At 39.0% G+C, this 20821-nt stretch overlaps 1 protein-coding gene across 1 annotated transcript; it reads right to left on the bottom strand.

The window, feature by feature from the left end:
- Positions 1-2733: 2733 nt before the first annotated feature.
- LOC134792745 (transcription initiation factor TFIID subunit 2) lies at positions 2734-19351 on the bottom strand. The gene is made up of 19 exons (XM_063764048.1): positions 19213-19351; positions 19084-19137; positions 18831-18994; positions 17652-17868; positions 16985-17217; positions 16402-16579; positions 15644-15913; positions 15024-15164; positions 14184-14464; positions 12856-13095; positions 11728-11977; positions 10430-10592; positions 9625-9794; positions 8629-8842; positions 7772-7973; positions 6820-7072; positions 6236-6421; positions 3774-3902; positions 2734-3125 (listed from the first exon to the last, which is right to left on the bottom strand). Exons 1-19 carry the CDS (start codon positions 19255-19257, stop codon positions 2883-2885), a joined length of 3633 nt encoding a protein of 1210 aa, XP_063620118.1. The 5' UTR covers positions 19258-19351; the 3' UTR covers positions 2734-2882.
- Between the last annotated feature and the right edge of the window lie 1470 nt (positions 19352-20821).

Here is a 20821-nt window from a genome sequence, read left to right on the forward strand (position 1 = left end):
TATATATATATATATATATTATATTTTGTAATTCTGATAAAAACTAGCCAAGCCAAATCTAACCTACTTTAAGATCTCACATTTTTTTTAAATAACAGCAATTGTTATAGGTATCCAATAAAGCAAAGAAATAGAGTTTAATACTTGTTTATAATGTTATTTTGTTCTTATAAATACATATTTGGATTTTGCATAGAACTTGGCACTCATTTAGATCTCCATTCTTTTTGCGGCGAACCCCACAGCCAAGCATAATTTTTGTATTGAACTTGGCTCTCCTTTTTTACATTTATGTTTTTGATGGGATATCAATACTTTTTGTAAAGAAAACAAGGCAGGTATTGAGATTTAATGTTTTTTCTTGTGTTTCCGCCGCATGTTTTTTCACTTCTGTTCTTTGTATTAATTATGTGGTGCCGCGCGCCGCCAACGACACACCGTTGGCCGGTCGTTTAGCGCGTATTACAAGTTTTTTGTATGGGGACACCACTTATTTTTTGACTAAACTTTATTTTTATATTTCTTTTATATAGCAAATATAATAATACATATATTGGGATAGTTTCAAATATCTGCTTGTAACGGTTCCAACGCTACAATTAAAAAATATTTTTTTGTATGGGGACCCCCCCCCCTATTTTTTACCTTTTTTTATTTTTAGATTTTTTCCTACGCTTACACACAATTACCGAGCTGGATTCCAAATTTCATCCTTCTAGGTCATCTGGAAGTAGGTTAGGTTTAGGTACTATATGTCAGTCACAATAAATAAAAAAATTGTATGGGGACCCCCCCTATTTTTTAACTTTTTTTTATTTTTCGATTTTTTCCTACGTTTACACACAATAACCGAGCTGGATTCCAAATTTCATCCTTCTAGGTCATCTGGAAGTAGGTTAGGTTTAGGTACTTATATGTCAGTCACAATAAAAAATGGTTTTTTTGTATGGGGACCCCCCCTATTTTTTAACTTTTTTTTATTTTTAGATTTTTTCCTACGCTTACATACAATAACCGAGCTGGATTCCAAATTTCATCCTTCTAGGTCATCTGGAAGTAGGTTAGGTTTAGGTACTATAAGTCAGTCAGTCAGTCCCAAAATTTACGACTTTTTGACCTTCATATCTTTATAACCGTTTGAGCTAGCTTCATGAAATTTAGGCTTCTAGATGTCCTTATGGATATAATTAAACACACGTAGTTTTATGTGTTTACGTTAAATATGTTTTGAGTTATAGAAGGGTCAAAAGTGGCACCAAGTGGTTCGTGTAAAGATACACTCGGCGCTGGCTAGCCAGTTCCTTTGCTTGAACTTGGCTTGACACGCTGCCGCGTGTCTAGATATCACTCTTAACTCGATATAACCGCGAGTCTTTACAAGTCGACTCTATCGACACAATTTTCGCATGACTGAAAATAAAAATTCATTATTGACATGATGCCAAACCAAAACACCAAACCAAACACAAAAAACGAACCATTTCTCGAACGATATTAGTCTAATATTATTTGTGTGTTGTCATGGGAACCCATACGATGTGACAGTTCGCGGACTAAAAATATTAGTCTAATATCGTTCGAGAAATGGGCCCCTGCGGGCTCAGCACGGTTCCATTTTTATCGACTATCACTATGCGCGTCCCTTTCGCACTTACATACTTGTTAGAACGTGACAGGCATGGTGACAAGGGATAAAAACGCGACCGTGCTAAGCCGCCTGGTCTAAACAGCAAAAAGAAGCAAAACTCTATTCTAAATTCAAAACGGTAAGGTTTTAGATGAGTGAATTGCAAAAAAAGTTTTACATAGTTAAGCACCTGTAATTAGTCTAAAGGGGCTCACTGATTAACAGTCTGCCGGACGGTATCGACCTGTCAGTTACAACAAAATTTTGACGGTTCCGAACAACTGACAGGCCGATACCGTCCGGCGGACTGTTAATCAGTGGGCCCCTTAAAGTTAATCGATTCCATTGTGTTACCACATGCACAGTTAAGCCATTTATTAGATGCATGAAAGTGTGTTAGCGTATGTTATAGACTTATATGTATGTGTACGAATTAAGTACAATAAATACAATACAATTTACATAGTTAATTTTCGTAACACAAATGCATCAATTAAGTTAAGACTTATCACAGCTTCTTAACTGCGCTTAATTACGTACAATTTTTTTGCAATTCACTCAGACGGCAAATGTAGTTTCGACACCTAGACAAGATGAAAATCGTTGATAGAGAACACCAAATACAGATGACTGTAGCGCATAATTATTTTCACGGAAACGTACGAACGTGTCTTGCTATTTCAGTCAGTCTCGGTACAAAAAGTACTGAGGTTGACTGAAGTAGTATGACAAATACGAACGTTTCCTAGAAAATACGATGGAAAACAATTATGCACTATATCTGTATGGAAATAGTCACGTGTCTTTTCGTAACATCTATTATCCCGTTACATTTTTTTTTCGTTTCGAGTTTGTCGATGTACAGTCGCCATCAGATATATCGGAGCGGCCAAGGTGTTCACAATATCTGAACACGCACTCTAACGCCTTGACAATTATTAGAGGCGTGTTCAGATATTTGTGAGCGCCTTGACCGCTCCGATATATCTGATGGCGACTGTACGACTGTCATTTTGGCTACGCTCTCTGGGAGTTGGGGCAAAGATTCATGTGTGGGTTAAAGGGCTAGATAAAAAAAATCTCAAAAATTGCGTAAAAAATATATTTAAAATCAAAAATCTTACAACACATTACCGCTTACTTCTAGTTAAGATCAATTTTACTTAATTTACGAATAATCTTTGCATACTTCATTCAAAATTGCGAAATTCAACCTTGACGTCTTGTTTATAAGGTTGAATTTTCAATAGTTTTATTAAAAGCTCATATTACTGGGCATAGACGATATATCCTCGGAAGGGCTTTGACTTGAGCTGAATGAACTAAGCGTTTCCCGCGTCTCCTCCTTGATTTTGAGATGGTCTGTGCTCGAGGGGGGGCGGGGAGGGAAGCGGTCTCTGTCTCTATGGTCCTTGTCTTTGCCGGATTTGTCTTTGCTGCTGTGTTTATGCTTGTGTTTGTGTTTATGCTTCTTCTTTTCTTTCTTCTTTTTCTTTGCCTGTAACAAAATATAAAATAATGTTAAAAAGCCACTTACACAAGACGTGGGTCGACAATGTTCTTGCGAGTTTTCTGGATAGGAGTGCACTATGATTAACAAAGTATGGCTATATTTTATAAGGCGCAATAAGAGCTGAACCGTAAGGGCTCATTTAGACGATGCGAGATCTCGCATGCGAGTTTCATTACATTGCGGGTTTTGATCGGTCGGTTGAATTGGGCGTAACCAACAGTCCGCAATATAACTAAAATCGCATGCGAGTTCGCGCGCCGTCTAATTTAGTCCTAATCGTAAATTTTATTTTATGGGAAGATTTGTCGAGCCCTGCTAGAACTTACCTTTACCTTAACACATTCAACACCAAGAACCCGACTGTCGGGTACACTGTTCGTAGCGACTACGCGCTACATACGACGAAACCGTGGCTACGCGCTACGAGCGTAACCCGTAGCACTTAGTGGTATTGAATGTGTTAAAACAGGGACAATATTCAAAAAATCAGTCAGGTCCTTTTTTTATACTTCCCAATAAGTTCCCAAGCTATCGCTAGAGAATTCAGCGGAGAAGCTTTCGACCTATGATGGCCGACATTTATCGCATGACACAACGCATTTTTTTCTGGCATTTCATAACAAGATAACTTACCTTAGGAGCGCCCATGTCATCCTTGTCGCGGCGGAACATGCCGGGCTCGAAGCCGATGGGGCCCGACGAGCCGGGAATGCCGGGCAGCGGGGCCGCGTTGTCCGATATGAACTCCCGTTTTGAGTCGTCCTGTCAAACAAAAACAAATTCAATAAATCCTCCTTGATGTTTGACAAAGGAGCGGGAAAGTCTCTTTTGATGTCAAACTCCATTGGAGTTGGCATTATGTTGCCGGAGTTCAGGCTGGGGACCACGGTGGATGATTATGATTTGTGTACCTGTACCTACAATTTCAACCTTACGTCTTTATAAATAAGTAGCCTTTTGGAACAACTTACGTACACCCTGATTGGCATATCATAAACCGAAGTGCCGTTATTCTTGATGTCAAACTCCTTTGGGGTTGGCATTATGATGCCGGATGTTGGACTACGGTGATTGGTTCTTATTGGTGTATTTAGAATTTCGACCTTACATCATTATAAATAAGTATTGTTTTTTTTTTTTTTATAAGTATTATTTATAATGATGTACACTATACTATAACTCAACTATACAACACTATACTGTAACTCAACACAACTTTTGGTATTTAGTTATTGTTACTTACTATACTTACCTACTTGTATATACTTACTACTTAGTGTAACGAATTTTAAAATTGTAAATAGAATCAAATTGTCGCTCACGGGCGCTAACTAACGAATTAGCATAGAATAGTATTAGTGCATGTAAATTTCTTTTGAGATGAATAAAAAAATTCTTTATCTACACACATATCATAAACTCTCTATGACGCCTTCAAAATCCGTAAATAATGGCCCACATTACGATAAACTGTTTTGTTACAGCAAATTTCTTATCTGTGAAAATGTGGTAATAGCTTCATTACTACATCAAAATCGATTTGGTAATGCATTCAAATTTCGAACATCTCTGAAAAAAAAAGCAATTTGATTTGACCCCTATTCTAATATCAGTCGAGATGACGTTTTATTCGAAATCAAATGACAATTGCATACAATATTGACAAATCTCGCATGTAAGTTGGTATCGGACGATATGGTAATCGACCCCGACTCTAGTTTGTCTCTGAATTAAAAAAAAACTACGGATGCGTGACATGCGTGAAAAAAGTTTTCTTTTGCCGCCATTTGACGTTTTAATTAATTTGTATGTAAAAAATAATTTGTTTTGTTGTTTTTAAAGTAACTATAACAAAAGTTTCGTGTAAAATGTGTGATAAAGATATTTCGGAGACGCCAGCTCATATCCGCGAGTTCCGCCAGAGAGGAAAGTGCCCCAATGTCGGCTGTAATATGAGGTTAGTGAATATATCATAGAAAGTTTATAATATGTGTGTAGATAAAGCAGTGTATGTAACTGTACATAATTAGGCATTAAAACACTCGTGTGATACTATTATGAAACTCATTTCATTCGTTTCATAAACCCACACTCGTATTTTAATGCCTTTCATTATGTAGCAGTCACATAAACTACTATTAACCACTAAAAAACAACAAAAACTCACGCCACTGTACACCCTGATGGGCATGTCATGGACCGAAGTGACGTCAATCTTGATGTCTTCCTCCTTAATGTTGGCCAGAGGAACGGGCAGGTCGCTCTTAATGTCCAACTCCATTGGGGTCGGCATTATGATGCCGGAGTCCAGACTTTGGACTACGGTGGTTGGTTCTTATTGGTTTATTTACAATTTCGACCTTACATCTCTATAAATAAGTATTATTTTTGAAACTCACGCCACTGTACACCCTGATGGGCATGTCATGGACCGAAGTGACGTCAATCTTGATGTCCTCCTCCTTGATGTTGGCCAGAGGAACGGGCACGTCGCTCCTGTTGTCCAACTCCATTGGAGTTCACATTATGTTGCCGGAGTCCAGACTTTGGACTACGGTTGTTGGTTCTTATTGGTGTATTTACAATTTCGACCTTACGTCTTTAAAGATAAGTAGTATTTTTGAAACTTACGCCACTGTACACCCTGATGGGCATGTCATGGACCGAAGTGACGTCAATCTTGATGTCCTCCTCCTTGATGTTGGCCAGAGGAACGGGCAGGTCGCTCTTAATGTCCAACTCCATTGGGGTCGGCATTATGATACCGGAGTCCAGACTTTGGACTACGGTGGTTGGTTCTTATTGGTTTATTTACAATTTCGACCTTACATCTCTATAAATAAGTATTATTTTTGAAACTCACGCCACTGTACACCCTGATGGGCATGTCATGGACCGAAGTGACGTCAATCTTGATGTCCTCCTCCTTGATGTTGGCCAGAGGAACGGGCACGTCGCTCCTGTTGTCCAACTCCATTGGAGTTCACATTATGTTGCCGGAGTCCAGACTTTGGACTACGGTTGTTGGTTCTTATTGGTGTATTTACAATTTCGACCTTACGTCTTTATAGATAAGTAGTATTTTTGAAACTTACGCCACTGTACACCCTGATCGGCATGTCATGGACCGAAGTGACGTCAATCTTGATGTCCTCCTCCTTGATGTTGGCCAGAGGAACGGGCAGGTCGCTCTTAATGTCCAACTCCATTGGGGTCGGCATTATGATACCGGAGTCCAGGCTGGGAACTACGGTGGATGGCTCCTCGGCTTCGAATTTAATCTGACAAGAAGAATATGAGCGTCAAAAATGTATAAAGTCTTAGAAAAGTCTTGTAAGTCCCAGGCATTCTTGAGTTCCATACATTCCGTAAGAAATAATGTTCGATAGTGTGCGATATTGCGTCTAGCTTTTGTCTAACTTTTGTGCCGACCCTAAATCGCGTTGGTGGGGTGGGACTCAAGGGGTTAATAAATTCATGGCCAGCGACGCGCTAGGTGGGTTCTCTGTTCGTAGGTGTTTTTCGCTACATTCGATTTTTCCAGTGTTATCGGCTACGTAACGTGTAACTCGCGCTGGCAGTGAAAGTGTTAAACGACCTATACGAACAAGCTATATACCTTCGGGTACTTTCGTTCATATTCATAATTTCTAAACCTAGGGTATAACGGACAAATTACCTCAGGAATTTCTTGCTTAATAACAGGTTTATTCAACTCCATCTCTCTCAGCCTGGCCCTGTCCTTCTCCCTGTCCTTTTCCCGCTCCAGCCTCTCTCGCTCTTTGTGCTGCATTTGTTTCATCATCGCCTGAATCTCAGGCAGAGGTACGCATATGGGCCGCTTGAGCCCATACAAGGTGTAGTAGAGATCAACTAAATCGCATCTGAGTCGTGCGTCGTTTGATAGGTGGCTGTTTATGTTGTTCCATAGTCTGAAACAAAAAAACAATATATCGATAGAATTAAGAAAAAACCGGTCAAGTGCGAGTCGGACTCACGTTCCAAGGGTTACATTACCCAATATTTAACAATGTATTTTTTTATGTGGAACGTGAATGAAATGTCTTTAAAAAACCCATAGGGGTCGGATCAAAAACTAAGTAATTAACTCTGACTCACGCTTGACTGCACATTTCTAATAGGTTTTCCTATCATCTATACGTAAAGAACTATTTTGTGTACTTTTTTCAAAATTGTATGGTCGGAGAGACAGACGCACGAGTGAACCTATAAGGGTTCCGTTTTTTTTTGTAATTCTTTGTCTATAATGATATTATTATATTTAGCAGTGTGACAAAGTTATGGCCGACAAAAATTTAGTTATAAGAAGTTTGATCCCTTTACACGAAAAGAAGAATGAAGAAGCGTGATAGACGAATATGCTGTCTAATGCCATAACGATAAAGTTCAAATACCTGTGCACGACCGCCTCCGTGTCCAATCTATGCCGCTGAGCCTTCTCGAAGGGTGGGTTGTTGACAAACAAGCGAGCCAGGCCGTGTCGCACGTGAGGGTCGGGATCGCTTTCCACTATGACGAGGAGCTAAGCACTTTCGTAATTCCTTTGGTGATGCTAAGCAGCGTCTCAGACTAAAGCGTGACCTAATAATATAACGATAAGGTTTAAATACCTGTGCACAACAGCCTCCGTGTCCAATCTATGCCGCTGAGCCTTCTCGAAGGGTGGGTTGTTGACCAACAAGCGAGCCAGGCCGTGTCGCACGTGAGGGTCGGGATCGCTTTCCACTGTGGTTAGGAGGGAACTAAGGTCTTCAGGCTTGCCGTCAACGCGGACGAAATCGACTAGGCACTCGAAGGCGGCTAGGCGTACGTCTAGAAAACGTTAATAAATGGTTATTGGAAGTGATTAAATTTACGTTGTGTTTCGTGATATTGAAAAATAATTCGTTAGTAGAGAAGAAACGGAAAAAATGATTTCTTAATATACAACGTGTCCCAAAATTCAACGATAAGCTGGCACCAGAAGATAGACCTGCTCATGACTACTCGAGGAAAAATAATAAAAAAAATTGAAAAAATTGTAGACATGGTCGATTCATAGTCGACACTAGGGGTGTCGATTTTAATTTTTTTTTGTAATTCCATATATTTTTTTCTTTTTTTTCCACGAGTAGTCATGAGCAGGTCCATCTTCTGGTGCCAGCTTATCGTTGAATTTTGGGACACGTGGTATAAGTGATTGCGATAAGAGTAGGTATATCGAATAAAAACAAAATATATAAAAAACAGGACTGCAACAGAAATACATCATCTGTGAAAATTTCAACTGTTTAGCTATCACGATTCATGAGATACTGCCTGGTGACAGACGGACAGGGTTCCGTACCCAAAGGGTAAAAACGGGACCTTATTACTAAGACTCCAGTTTTTATCCTTTGGGTACGGAACCTTAAAAACTGTAAATATACCATTTTATTCAAGATAGAGTCAGACTGCAGGTGGTTAAAGGGGTGATGGAAAAACTTACCAACATATTGTCCGTACTGGGCATAAGCTCTAAACACAGTGGGTATGCTCGGCAGATGCCCGCACTGCTGCAACCGCCTTATCGAGCGTAGACAACTGACGGTCACAGTATTCTTGTAGCATGGCAACACTTTCTCTAAATTTAGGACGCGGGTTATCTCTTCTAGAACTAGTTTTGTGTCCGCTGCGAGGGAGTCTGCTGTTATTGGGGCACCCTGTAAAAAAAAAAATTATCTTTTAACTCGTTGACCGCCAAAGACGTCAACTGCCCAATATCAAACATTATTAAAAGGAGAAACTCTTCCTTTTATCTGCCTGGAACATTAAAGCTAATCAAAGACGTAACAAGCCTGCAGGGTTAAGAGAATCGGTTTTTATCATCTGTCACGTTCTATCTGGTATATAAGTGCGAAAGTGACGCATGACATGACAGGTGATAAAAATGCTACCATGATACCGCCGCTGGTAGCCTAAACTAGACCAACTAAACTTGAGGTATGTATTTCATGTTCGAACCCAGGCTCGTACAAATGCGTACACCATTCATTTATTCTATCTGTCATTCGCTAGGAAAACATCGTAAGGAAACTGAAATCATAATAACACCTAGTTCTGTCTCTAGGTTGGAATGCTTCGGTTTCTCAGTTGGTGTTCCAAAAACTCGCAAGTTCCAATTTTGCGTTAAGCGGTGTATTTTCCATTTTTATGTTAATTTAATAAAATATTGTATTGTTTGCGGACGAATCTACTTGTTAAAATAATAGTTCAGACAATTTGAAATTAAGTCGCCGAACAGATTTCAGACCACTTAGCGGGCGATGTTAAAAGCCTGGACACAGGTAAGGGTGGTATTCCATCTGTCCAATATCTTATCTTTGTCCAATGTGTAAGTATTGCGTCTCACATTTTGAGAGAGTGAGACGCAATGACATTGGACAAAGAAATTGGACAGGTGGAATACCACCCTTAATAGCACGCGAGAAACATGATGGCTTACCGGTTGCAGCACAGATATAACAGGTGTGATGGTCGCCGTCAAAGCATCGACCAACGCCGCTTTATAATAGTTGTCAGAGAAGTGGTTCTTCGAGTTGTCGTTGTACTTGAAGAGGTCGAGGAGGAATCTCACCACTTCGGGCGGGCAGATGCCGTGGATGTTGCGAAGGCCTGGTGAAGAGAATAAAAACATTTAATGTTATACGATTTTTTTCAGTATTACAATAGAAATAACGATGTGTCCGGAAACATTTGCCCACTTTGGTCATCGCTATCTATTTGATGATGACTGTACCAGAATGGTAATGGCAAAATCACATTCTAAATGACAAAACAATGGTCAAAATGACGTTGCTAGCGATGGTCCTTAAAAAAAGCAAAGTTTGTATGAAAATGGCTAAATATTTCGTCCCAGTATGGAATCCACTGTTTTCCGGAAAACCTAACCCTAACCCTTTTACATAATTAAGGAATGTGGAATCTGGTGCCATCTACAATAAGCTTTCATCCGACTTCCCCATTAAGAAGATCATTGATACTAGCGCTTCTTGTCGTACACTCGCAATAAGAAACCACTTAAGAGCATTGAAATGCTCCTAGTGTTAGTCGGATAACACAGTATGATATATTGAAAGTTTGGCTAAAAACAATTTTACAATTTATTATAATAGCCCTCAGTTGTGTAAAGTACGTATAGTTGACATCAAAATTTCACCTTTATCCTGTATTGCTGTAGTTTCAAAACTACTCGGGCCGTTCCACAGCTGAAGGGATAAAGGCCAAAATTAAATCTGAATTTAATTTACCTGCCATAGCGACGGGTATAGTCTTCTGCAGGAAGTAATGCTGCAAGTTGTCAAAGTTGTTCTGCTTTATAATGTGCGGCGCCGAGAACGAACCGAACATCTTGCGGAATATCGTCAACATGGCCGGTGGACCCGCCCATGAGCTGATCATTGCGTTTGCCACCTGGAAACAACTGATCGGTTTATAAAAGTTTTTTTTGTCAAAGATTATAGATTATAGACAATCATAACAAAACCAAACATAATTAGGTTGCATTGTTTTATCACAGAGTTCCTATGGCCACCTCCTGCGTCCATCATCAGATCCGCTCTATGGTACTAAAATAATGAAACTCAACTTTATTTCCATAATAATACCCACCTCACCTCACTTTCGTCAAACAATGCACTGCCCGACACCTTACTTAATAATATGTCTGTTCATTCTATATAGTGTCTGTAAGGGCCTTTCTCGTCGCCGGTTCAGGGTAGTTGTGTAATACGTCGATAACTGCACTCGGAGCTGTCACATATGAAATTCAACCTTACTTCCTACAGCAATAAGACTCACCTTCGTCAAACAATGCGCTGCCCGACACCTGATCTTATAATAAGTTTGTTCATTCTCTATAGTATTTGTAAGTGCTTTCCTTGTGGCCGGTTCAGGGTAGTTGTGTAAAGTGACGATAGCTTCACTTTGAACCATCACTTAAGAAATAAAATTCAACTTTATGTCAATAGTACTAAAGCACACTTACCTTTGTCATACAATGCGCTGCCCAACACCTGATCTTATAATAAGTTTGTTCATTTTCTATAGTATATGTAAGTGCCTTCCTTGTGGCCGGTTCAGGGTAGTTGTGTAAAGTGACGATAGCTTCACTTTGAACCATCACTTAAGAAATAAAATTCAACTTTATGTCAATAGTACTAAAGCACACTTACCTTTGTCAAACAATGCGCTGCCCGACACCTGATCTTATAATAAGTTTGTTCATTCTCTATAGTATCTGTAAGTGCTTTCCTTGTGGCCGGTTCAGGGTAGTTGTGTAAAGAGACGATAGCTTCACTTTGAACCATCACTTAAGAAATAAAATTCAACTTTATGTCAATAGTACTAAAGCACACTTACCTTTGTCAAACAATGCGCTGCCCGACACCTGATCTTATAATAAGTTTGTTCATTCTCTATAGTATCTGTAAGTGCTTTCCTTGTGGCCGGTTCAGGGTAGTTGTGTAAAGAGACGATAGCTTCACTGTGAACCATCACTTAAGAAATAAAATTCAACTTTATGTCAATAGTACTAAAGCACACTTACCTTTGTCAAACAATGCGCTGCCCGACACCTGATCTTATAATAAGTTTGTTCATTCTCTATAGTATCTGTAAGTGCTTTCCTTGTGGCCGGTTCAGGGTAGTTGTGTAAAGCGTCGATGGCTTCGATTTGGGCTGTGACGTCACGCTCGTGTCTGAGCTGGTACTGCCATTGGTAGTCGGGTTGTGATATGACGGTGCTTCGTAATAGGGACATCTCGGGGTCGAGACGGATCCAGAGAACTGGAGAATCGCTGTAAAAGAAAATTTAAGAATTGAGGAGACTGGGCAGATACGAACTAATCACATCTAAAATTTGAGAACTGATAACTCAAGTTACAACTGTTACTTATACAAATCTGCCGTCCCTTCAAGATAAGCAATTAACTCATAGATGCCTCTATATTTTACAATGAAGAAGATTCTCTGGATAAAAAACTTTGCACTTGCAGGTACATAGGGCAAACGTTTATGGAGAAGGTCCCGAAATAGTAGGGTGATCGCCGTAAAATTAGCTATCAAGCTATAATATACCTTAGAGAAGAGGTCAGATTCAAGATCTCATTCTACCCGCTTTAATCCTTTTTCAGGCCGCACCAAACTACAAGGTTTTTCCAAAAAATGCAAATATCCTCCTACAACAACGCCCTCCTAGCCTAGTCGGTAGTGACCCTGCCTACGAAGCAGGAGGTCCCGGGTTCGAATCCTGGTAAGGGCATTTATTTGTGTGTTCATCACAAATATTTGTTCCCGAGTTATGGATGTTTTCTATGTATATAAGTATTTATATATATGTGTATATTATATATATCGTCGTCTAGTACCCACAACACAAGCCTTATTGAGCTTACTGTGGGACTAGGTCGATCTGTGTAAAAAAATGTCCTATAATATATATTTATTTATTTATATTAAAATTTATGCAGCTTTGATGGTTCATTTAATGATAAGTAACTTTTCCTGAAAGACCAATCGAATATGAACCTTAAATCGGATTCCTAAGGTTGAAATTCTATTGGCGAGTATGCGGCCGCTAGGTGCACTATGCCTGGAAAAGGGTTAATGAGCTTAGTGCTGGTATAGTTAGCTGAAGGTAAACCATGAAGGTAAAGATAAACAATGAACAACTTACTCCATAGCCGACAGATCCATATCAACCTCTTCCCCCGTACACAGCGGTATCTTCTTCTTCTTATTCCTCCTGCTCTTACTGTGGCACGTGATATCAGCCTTCACCACCGTGTTCTCAATTTGAAGCGTGTGTTTGAATGTGCCGTCTAACTCTTGTAGTTGGACGAGGAGCGGCCCCACGTATTTGCGTATGCCGCGCTCGTGGACGCAGTCTTGACGGATTTCGAGTTCTACTGTGTTTCTACAAATGCAAGAATATTTTTCTAAAAGTTATTTTACCATAATTTGCTTTGCAAAGGCAAACTCAGTTACAGTAAATAAGTGTATGAGGTCGTCGTCTAGGTGGAGGGTGTATGGTGTATTAAAATAATGGCAAAAAATAATAGACACACCTGAAGCATTTATAGGCTAGACTCTGACCACACTTGGGAGTAAGAATGTGCTGCCCTCCCCTCCCCTATAAGCTCTATACTTGACATAGCACTTGCCATGAAAACGTAGCGTAGTCCGCTCTTAACACACGCAGGCTGTAAACTTGTTTGCTAACATCGTATCTCACACAAATCACTGTAGAAAGCAAAAACTACAACTGAAGTTAAGATGTAAACCATATTGGTACCATTATAACAACAAAAACTAAAAATTGTACAGTTGATTCCCTAATAAAAGTATCCACTTTTCTATACAACTAGAATGGCGACGTTGGAAGTTGGGGCACTTACTATACTGACATAAATAGTACATTATTGTCGAAGCTCGGAAGTAGCTACTTGCAGGCTGAGGATTCGTTTTAAACGGACGACCTTGGGAGTCCGTTTAATTGAATCCGAAGCCAGCAAGTAGCCTTCCAGCCGAGTCATATATAGTGCTTTTCTCAAAAATGGTGCAAGAAATATAAATATCATAGAAATATTTTACAAAAGCAACTTTCTTACGTATATATTTTCACAGAAAAAAGTAGAAACAATTGAAAAAATTAGCTTTGCCGCCCATTTATTTTTTTAATAAAAAAATAGAAGTGTATTTTTCTGCCGAAAATACGCCAACCTATTTGAGACAGCTAAATAGTCGCGGTACTAATCATCTGTTTGGCTGTTTAATGGGCCTGTGCCTTCATTTGATATGGCCATTTCAACTTTTAAAAAGTTTGGAACTCGACAAATAATGGAATTTGTATGCAACATTGCAGTCCCAAAATCGAGACTGCAATGTTTTTAACTTTTTAATTTTTGACTGACCATAAACTACGCGCTTCGCAACCTATTTTTTAAACGGCAAAGTCGACTTTGCCGTCCATTTTTGAGAAAAATACTGTAACAACACACTCACCGTTTCCTATTAAACACTGAGGTCAACTGAAACTTCGCATGTCCTCCTGTCCGGACCCACTGGTCCACAAACACCGCCATATCCTTCCCAGTCACCGTGAATATAGCCCTCACGAACAAATTCGTTGACAGCAAGAGATGTCCCCATAACCCTCCTCCTATTTTAGTGTTGGCGGCGTTGGTAGCGAGGGATAGTTGCTTGTTGAATACTTGTAGTAGTAATTCTTGGCCGATACGTTGTTCTAACATTCGGAGCACTAGGTGGGATTTTTTACGCATCACCTGGAAAGTAGAAGAATGTTTTTATTGTAACCAGTTACTGTGTGAAAGCTCTAATGCACAAAGGCAAAAACCTTAGGTAACTTAAAAACCTTATCTAACTAATCCAATTCCGGGATCTTGCGCAAATTATTGTTATTTCGCTTTTCAATCCAACACTGATGAAAAGATTGAAAGAAGAATAGAACAAACCTTTTAAACCCTTTTTTTTATAAGGCATATTGATTATGCAAATTTTAACCCTATCACTTTGAAATAAAGTTCAAAATAAAGTGGGACATATATTCCCTCTGCTTTATAAGGCTTAACAAGGTATATTTTTCCTTTGGCTGGTAGGGGAATAGATACCCACAAGACAACTAGGAGGACTTTAATAAGATAAATGTCGTTTGAAAGTCCTAATTACTCAGTTTTCATACTGTTAAGGGGCCACTGATTAACAGTCCGCCGGACGGTATGGGCCTGTCAGTTAGAACGAAATTTTGGCAGTTCCGAACAACTGACAGGCCGATCCCGTGCGGCGGACTGTTAATCAGTGGGCCCCTTTAGATTGTTGACTTACCTCAATATACCTCGGTGACATAGTGTGCACATTTCTGACTGGGAAATAAAACACGTCTTTGGGATCCACGCGAGCTCCGCTCGTCGGCGGTTGCCATGGATCAAGAACGATACCACCATATTGCTCTTCGTATGTCACAACCTGTTTTGAGACAAAAAAAATGAGTGACCAAGTAGTTCAGATAAATTAAATTGTAAATAAAAAAAACATTAAATTAGACCTTCAGACATATGACAGAGCTACCTTTTGCAAACTATAACAATGCGATCAGTTGTTATGAAATATTTTTGACGTATGGTTGAATATTTTAGGCTAAAATATTCTGCAAACAATTGAAGCGACCATTTAGCCTAACTTATGTGAAGTCGGCCATGTAACTCGGCGGTCGGCAACAGGCGGCCCGCGAACCTCTCACTTGCGGCCTGCGAGCCCCCCTGGCTATTCTGTATGTAATATTGTCAAACGATAATGATTGATAAAGTCACACATATTAACAAAGTGCGGCCCGCGTCAACTGCGTTAACTACTATGTGGCCCTAGGCTGCTAAAAGGTTGCTGACCGCTGACGTAACTGATAAACAATATCCTACTATATCTATCGAGTTTAGAAATCGCAGTACCTCTTGTAGCTCCTGATGCGTCCAATACTTATACTCATTATTGCCAAAGCACTTCTTTGAATACAACCCACACAGATAATCAGGAATGCCCTTGGCCAACCACAAATCCGACCAGTTCTGCATAGTGATAAAGCAGCCAAAGAACTGTTCTGCAACAGCTTGAGCCATGGCCTTGCGGCTGATGTAGGTTTGGTCTATGATGGCTATTGAGTGGAGGAGGTGGACGCTTAGGATGGACATTGTGGTGTAGGCTGTCGCGTCGTCTTCTGTCTGGAAATATGTATTGATTAGAAATATGGTGAAGCATGAAATAATAAATACTTTTGGGCTGAAAATTTGTGTGCAACTGTGTAGTGTGTATGCATCTATAAGATATCTTTACGTTATGTGTGCGTAGTTGCTTTTAAAGGGCACGCAGATTACTAGTTTCTTTGACTTCAGGTACCATAGTAAACCCAAAGAGAATTTGAAGTAGGCCAAAGATAACATGGCGCCATCGCTCGAAAATATGGCACAATACCTTTGGCCTATCCTCGAGTAGATGGCGATACTTATTGTAATTTAAAAAATTTAACACATATCAGTGAAAAAATAAGAATCAAAGTCAAATGGCGTTCTAAAAGTGTTAATCATTTGTGTTGAAAGATAGCAGTAAATGTACTGACTACATCATTTACTTTGACAATATTTCTCTAGTCTAAATTCTCTTTGGTAAACCAAACGAAATTATGAATCATCCATCACTCTATAAATCTTACCTCATCAACGAAAACTTGCTTGTAGCACGGATATGGATACCTAGTGGATAACGTCTCTTCATAGAATTCGAATGCCTCATGTAGGTATCGCACAGTGTTCTTAAGTATTTGCATCAGATTCGGTAAACAGTAGTGCGTCACTTCATTCATAAACGGATCTACGTAAGTCTCGAATGGTCTGAAAAATAAGAAGTTTTATGGTCCATCAGCATAAATTATCTTTTTGTAAATTATAAACTTCTAAAGGTTTTCTCAAGATCAGATGCTCAATTAGCGAAACTTATGCTAGGCTCGATTTAAGCGCGCAATCTAAAGCTAACATGCGCGCAGTTCGGGCAATCTGAAGTGTTTTTCTACTACATAAACACAAGAATAATATTAAGAATTCTTATAGCGCCTACTACACACAAGTATCGTCAACCCACACTTACTATCTGTAAGGTAAAAAGCCTTTCAAACATGCCACCTATACAGAGGATTATTTATTGCGATAATTGATTCCAGTCATCTACCACCAATTCACCATTCATCAAACCACAGGTTCTTATCAAGAAATGGTGATATTATTAAATTTCTATCTTACCCAATAGCCAAAGCGATATTCGGCGCACACGCCGGCGTATTCACAACATAATGGAATGTCTTCCGTCTATGGTCCGGTGTGTACACAACATCCAGCAGCTCTCCACAGGAGACAGCAGTCAGGGACTCGTCAACGGTGAACTCTAGCTTCCATGTGCAGGGTTCAGCGAAACTGTCGACGCAGGGGAACCAGAGGCGTGCTGAGTGGCCATAGGTGAACATGTGAGCTGATTTCTGCAAGAAAAAATGTGTGTGTAGATTTGGAAACAACGAAAAAGGCTGTACAATGACCACGACTGCTCTGGGATGGGACATTGAGCAATTTTTTTGAGCATTGCGCTTTAACATAATGGTTACATTCGATGGACAATAATGGTGACATTGTTTAACTGAGGGGGCAGGGGCGTAAATTTAATGAGTTTACCGCAATATTGTATAAGTAAATGTAATATTTTTATTAATAAGTTACTCATATTTTACACCTATTTTTTTTAAATGACCCTGGAATCATTTTTTTTCACTGATCATAAACTAACTCTGAATACCACTGTAATTCTGATAGCAAAACATTTATGAACAGTGTTTCCAAAATTTTGATGAATAATTTAGTAGACTGATTTCTAAAAATATCTAATACAGAAAATAATAGCTGAAACCAGATTACATACCTCAACCAGAGATCCTTCTCCTTCTGGCACCACAAAATGCATCCCGCCCTGCGGAGACTCCAAAGAGAACTCAATACCAATGCGGAGGCCTCTGCCCTCGCCCACCAGGTGAGCCGCATCATCAGGGACTTGGATGTGGAGCTCTCCCGAGTTGTGATCTGGGTCAATCTTCTGAGCTGCTGCTAGGTGGCATTGTGAGAATACTTCGAGGGATCTCCTGTTGAAGAAATTATGTATTACATTGTACATTTGGCAGCTATCTTGATATGAACACTTTTGGTGCGGGGCGCCCCATTTTCAGTACAAAATGAACACACATACATGTTCTGGGCACTGAATGTGTTAAAACACTAACTGAGGCATTTGGTTTAACTCATAGTTAAGCAAACTTTGCATTTAGGGCCCAAGCCAAGATGACAATCAAAGTTAACTGAACATAACTAACTAAAGGTTAACTGGAAGAGATCCATCAAAGGGATAAGTTCGCCTTTGTACTTCTTACTAATTGTAAGTTATTTTTAATATGTCTTTTTGTACAATAAAGAGTTTACTACTTCAACTAATACTACAATCATACATCAAAACCGGACAAGTGCGGGTCAGACTCGCCTACCGAGGGTTCCGTAGTTTTAGTATTTGTTGTTATAGCAGCAACAGAAATACATCATCTGTGAAAATTTCAACTGCCCAGCTATCACGGTTTGTGAGAAACAGCCTGGTGACAGACAGACGGACAGTGGAGTCTTAGTAATAGGGTCCCGTTTTTACCCTTTGGGTATGGAAGCCTAAAAAACCACCAAATGAAAAGTACTATACTGGGTTGTGAGACGTTAAAAATGTCATGTGCCTATTTCCATACATTATTTAAGTTTTGATTGAAGTAGACTAAATGATAATAATAGTTCTAGTTTAACGTTAATATTAGCAGTGTTTTGTGTAATGATATGCCATGCACCTGAAAAGGGACAAAAGCATAATGGACAAACCAGGTCTCTAAGAGAATTGCTGAAAATAAGTGATACTTACTATAACTGAAAATTTCTCTCATTTAGGATTATATTAAGTGACAACATACTTAATTTGAACTGAGTATTAAATTCTCAGGCTTAGAATAATATAATGAAAGGGTGTGTTGCAGGTTTTCAATGTGAAACTAATTTATTTGTTTATAATACGTACGTGTTAGGGTCAGCTTGGCAGATATCCAAGAATGGGTCACAATATTGAAAGTTTGCTTCATATCGGTCATTCAGGCAGACGCGATAGATACGACATTGCTTTGCATTGAGCCTTATGTAACGCAAGTTATCTTTCAATGGGACTACGGTCAGCTCGACAAAGCCCTGAAAACAAAGTTATACAAAGGAATAAAATAACCTAAAAAAGGTTGATTTATTAAGACAAATATACGTTATTATCTGTTATAACTCACAATAATACTTCTCCTTTCAAAGCTTATCCCAGTCAAACTGAGAATTTGATGAGCTGTAAAGGAAAAAAGCAGTTTTTAGCAAAAGCCCGCTTAAACATAAAACAACAAACAAGATCATCCCGATACTTATAATTTAAATGGGCGACAATTGTCGCCAGTGCGCTCTTTCTTCATGGTATGTAGTAATGATTCATATTTCTATTGAGATTAAAGAAAAATGGGAAATTTTTATGGCTTATACCACTAAAACTACAAAAACAATCACTGCTTGTGATTGAATCTGAAATTCTGAAACGAAATGACAACTTGCTTGACAAATGACAACTATGACTTGTTGACAGCTTGGTAAACTAGTCATAAACAATAGAGCATACAGTGGAAGAGACATAGTAGAAGATACATGATAAAGAAAAGTAAAATATAGCCGGTCAAACTATTTGCGCCTTTTGCTCAAGGAACGCATAGAAGTGGTATACGCATAGAAGGTAGGATTGTATAGAAGTGGTATACGCGTGCCTCCGTGAGGGACAAAACATACGCAAATGCGACACTGTGATTGGTCGAATTCATTTGTTGCCCACCATTATCCATACTAAAAAAAAGGTGGGGAACAAATAAAATGTGAGACTGTGACAAGGACAAACAATAATAGCTCTTTCGCTGCTACTCCTACTGAAAGATACATAAGACTATCCCGTTCTGTCAGTTACCCCCATCACTCATGCCAGATCCAGGTATATCCTAGATTCATGGCCCAACGTTTTCTGTTCTCTTTCACGGCGCAGCAACTAGTATCATTTCTCTCTCCTCGCTCTTTTAAAAATGCCGTTTGTCAAAAAAGGACAACCATACTGTTGACAAGATGGACTTCAAATCAAGTGTTGCCTTTTTTGATGCGCCCAGGCTATGTATGTGTGCGTAAATGCGTATATGTGTGCTCTTTTAGGGATGTGAAAAGTCAATTTTAATCATGTTATATATCGATAAACGCTACACAGCGGAACGAAATAGCTTCAATATCTTCGTTAAACATGAACATAATTGAAATGCTAATGGATAATGAATATATTATAATGTAATAGAATAATTCAATTATTGCGGAACACATATTTTAGTAGGTATTTATGTGTTTTAATTAAATATCTGAACTTTCCCTTGGTTCCCTGCTGGGGCGTGACGATAAAATTGTGATCTGTTAACCACAATAAAGAATAAAAGCGTTTTTGTTCATTTTAGGTATCGTTAAACCTTTGAAGTAAAATTAAAATTGCAAGAAATGTCGATAGTTTATCGATATGACTTTATCGACATGGCTACAGCAAGGTGGTGTTAAATTGTTAATCGTACACTAAACAAAAGTGGCAACAGTGACAGCTCGCTGAGACGGTACCTCTATATATTATAAATCTATGAGCTCAACCCTCCATGCCATTTTTTTTTAATTTGCCGCCTTTTTCTACTGACGGAAATGGCTTGCCAAAGTATACTTATTTGTTCTTTTGGTCTTGTGTATATGATGCTTTATTGTCTATGTTTTATCCGACGAAACGTTCATAAACCATGCCTTTACAAAATTTGAATGATTGTTTATTTAAGTTTTCTCCGACTAATAATTAAATATGGCACAATCAAATACAATTCTATGAATAACATCGTGAATACATGATTTTCGATACTCACGATATACTGATAAATGTTAATTATTTGGCAAGTTTAAAATCACTTTCCCTTCTAGATT

This window comes from Cydia splendana, chromosome 8 (genome assembly GCF_910591565.1).
Source record: "Cydia splendana chromosome 8, ilCydSple1.2, whole genome shotgun sequence".
Taxonomy (NCBI): Eukaryota; Metazoa; Arthropoda; class Insecta; order Lepidoptera; family Tortricidae; genus Cydia; species Cydia splendana.

Coding starts and splice junctions, on each gene's coding strand:
- LOC134792745 (XM_063764048.1), bottom strand. CDS start 19,257: ATGAAGAAAGAGCGCACTGGCGACAATTGTCGCCCATTTAAATTA. Junction 17,869..18,830: donor TGCCAAGCTGACCCTAACAC/GTACGTATTATA, acceptor TTTCTTCAACAG/GAGATCCCTCGAAGTATTCT. Junction 16,580..16,984: donor AATATCGCTTTGGCTATTGG/GTAAGATAGAAA, acceptor CTTATTTTTCAG/ACCATTCGAGACTTACGTAG.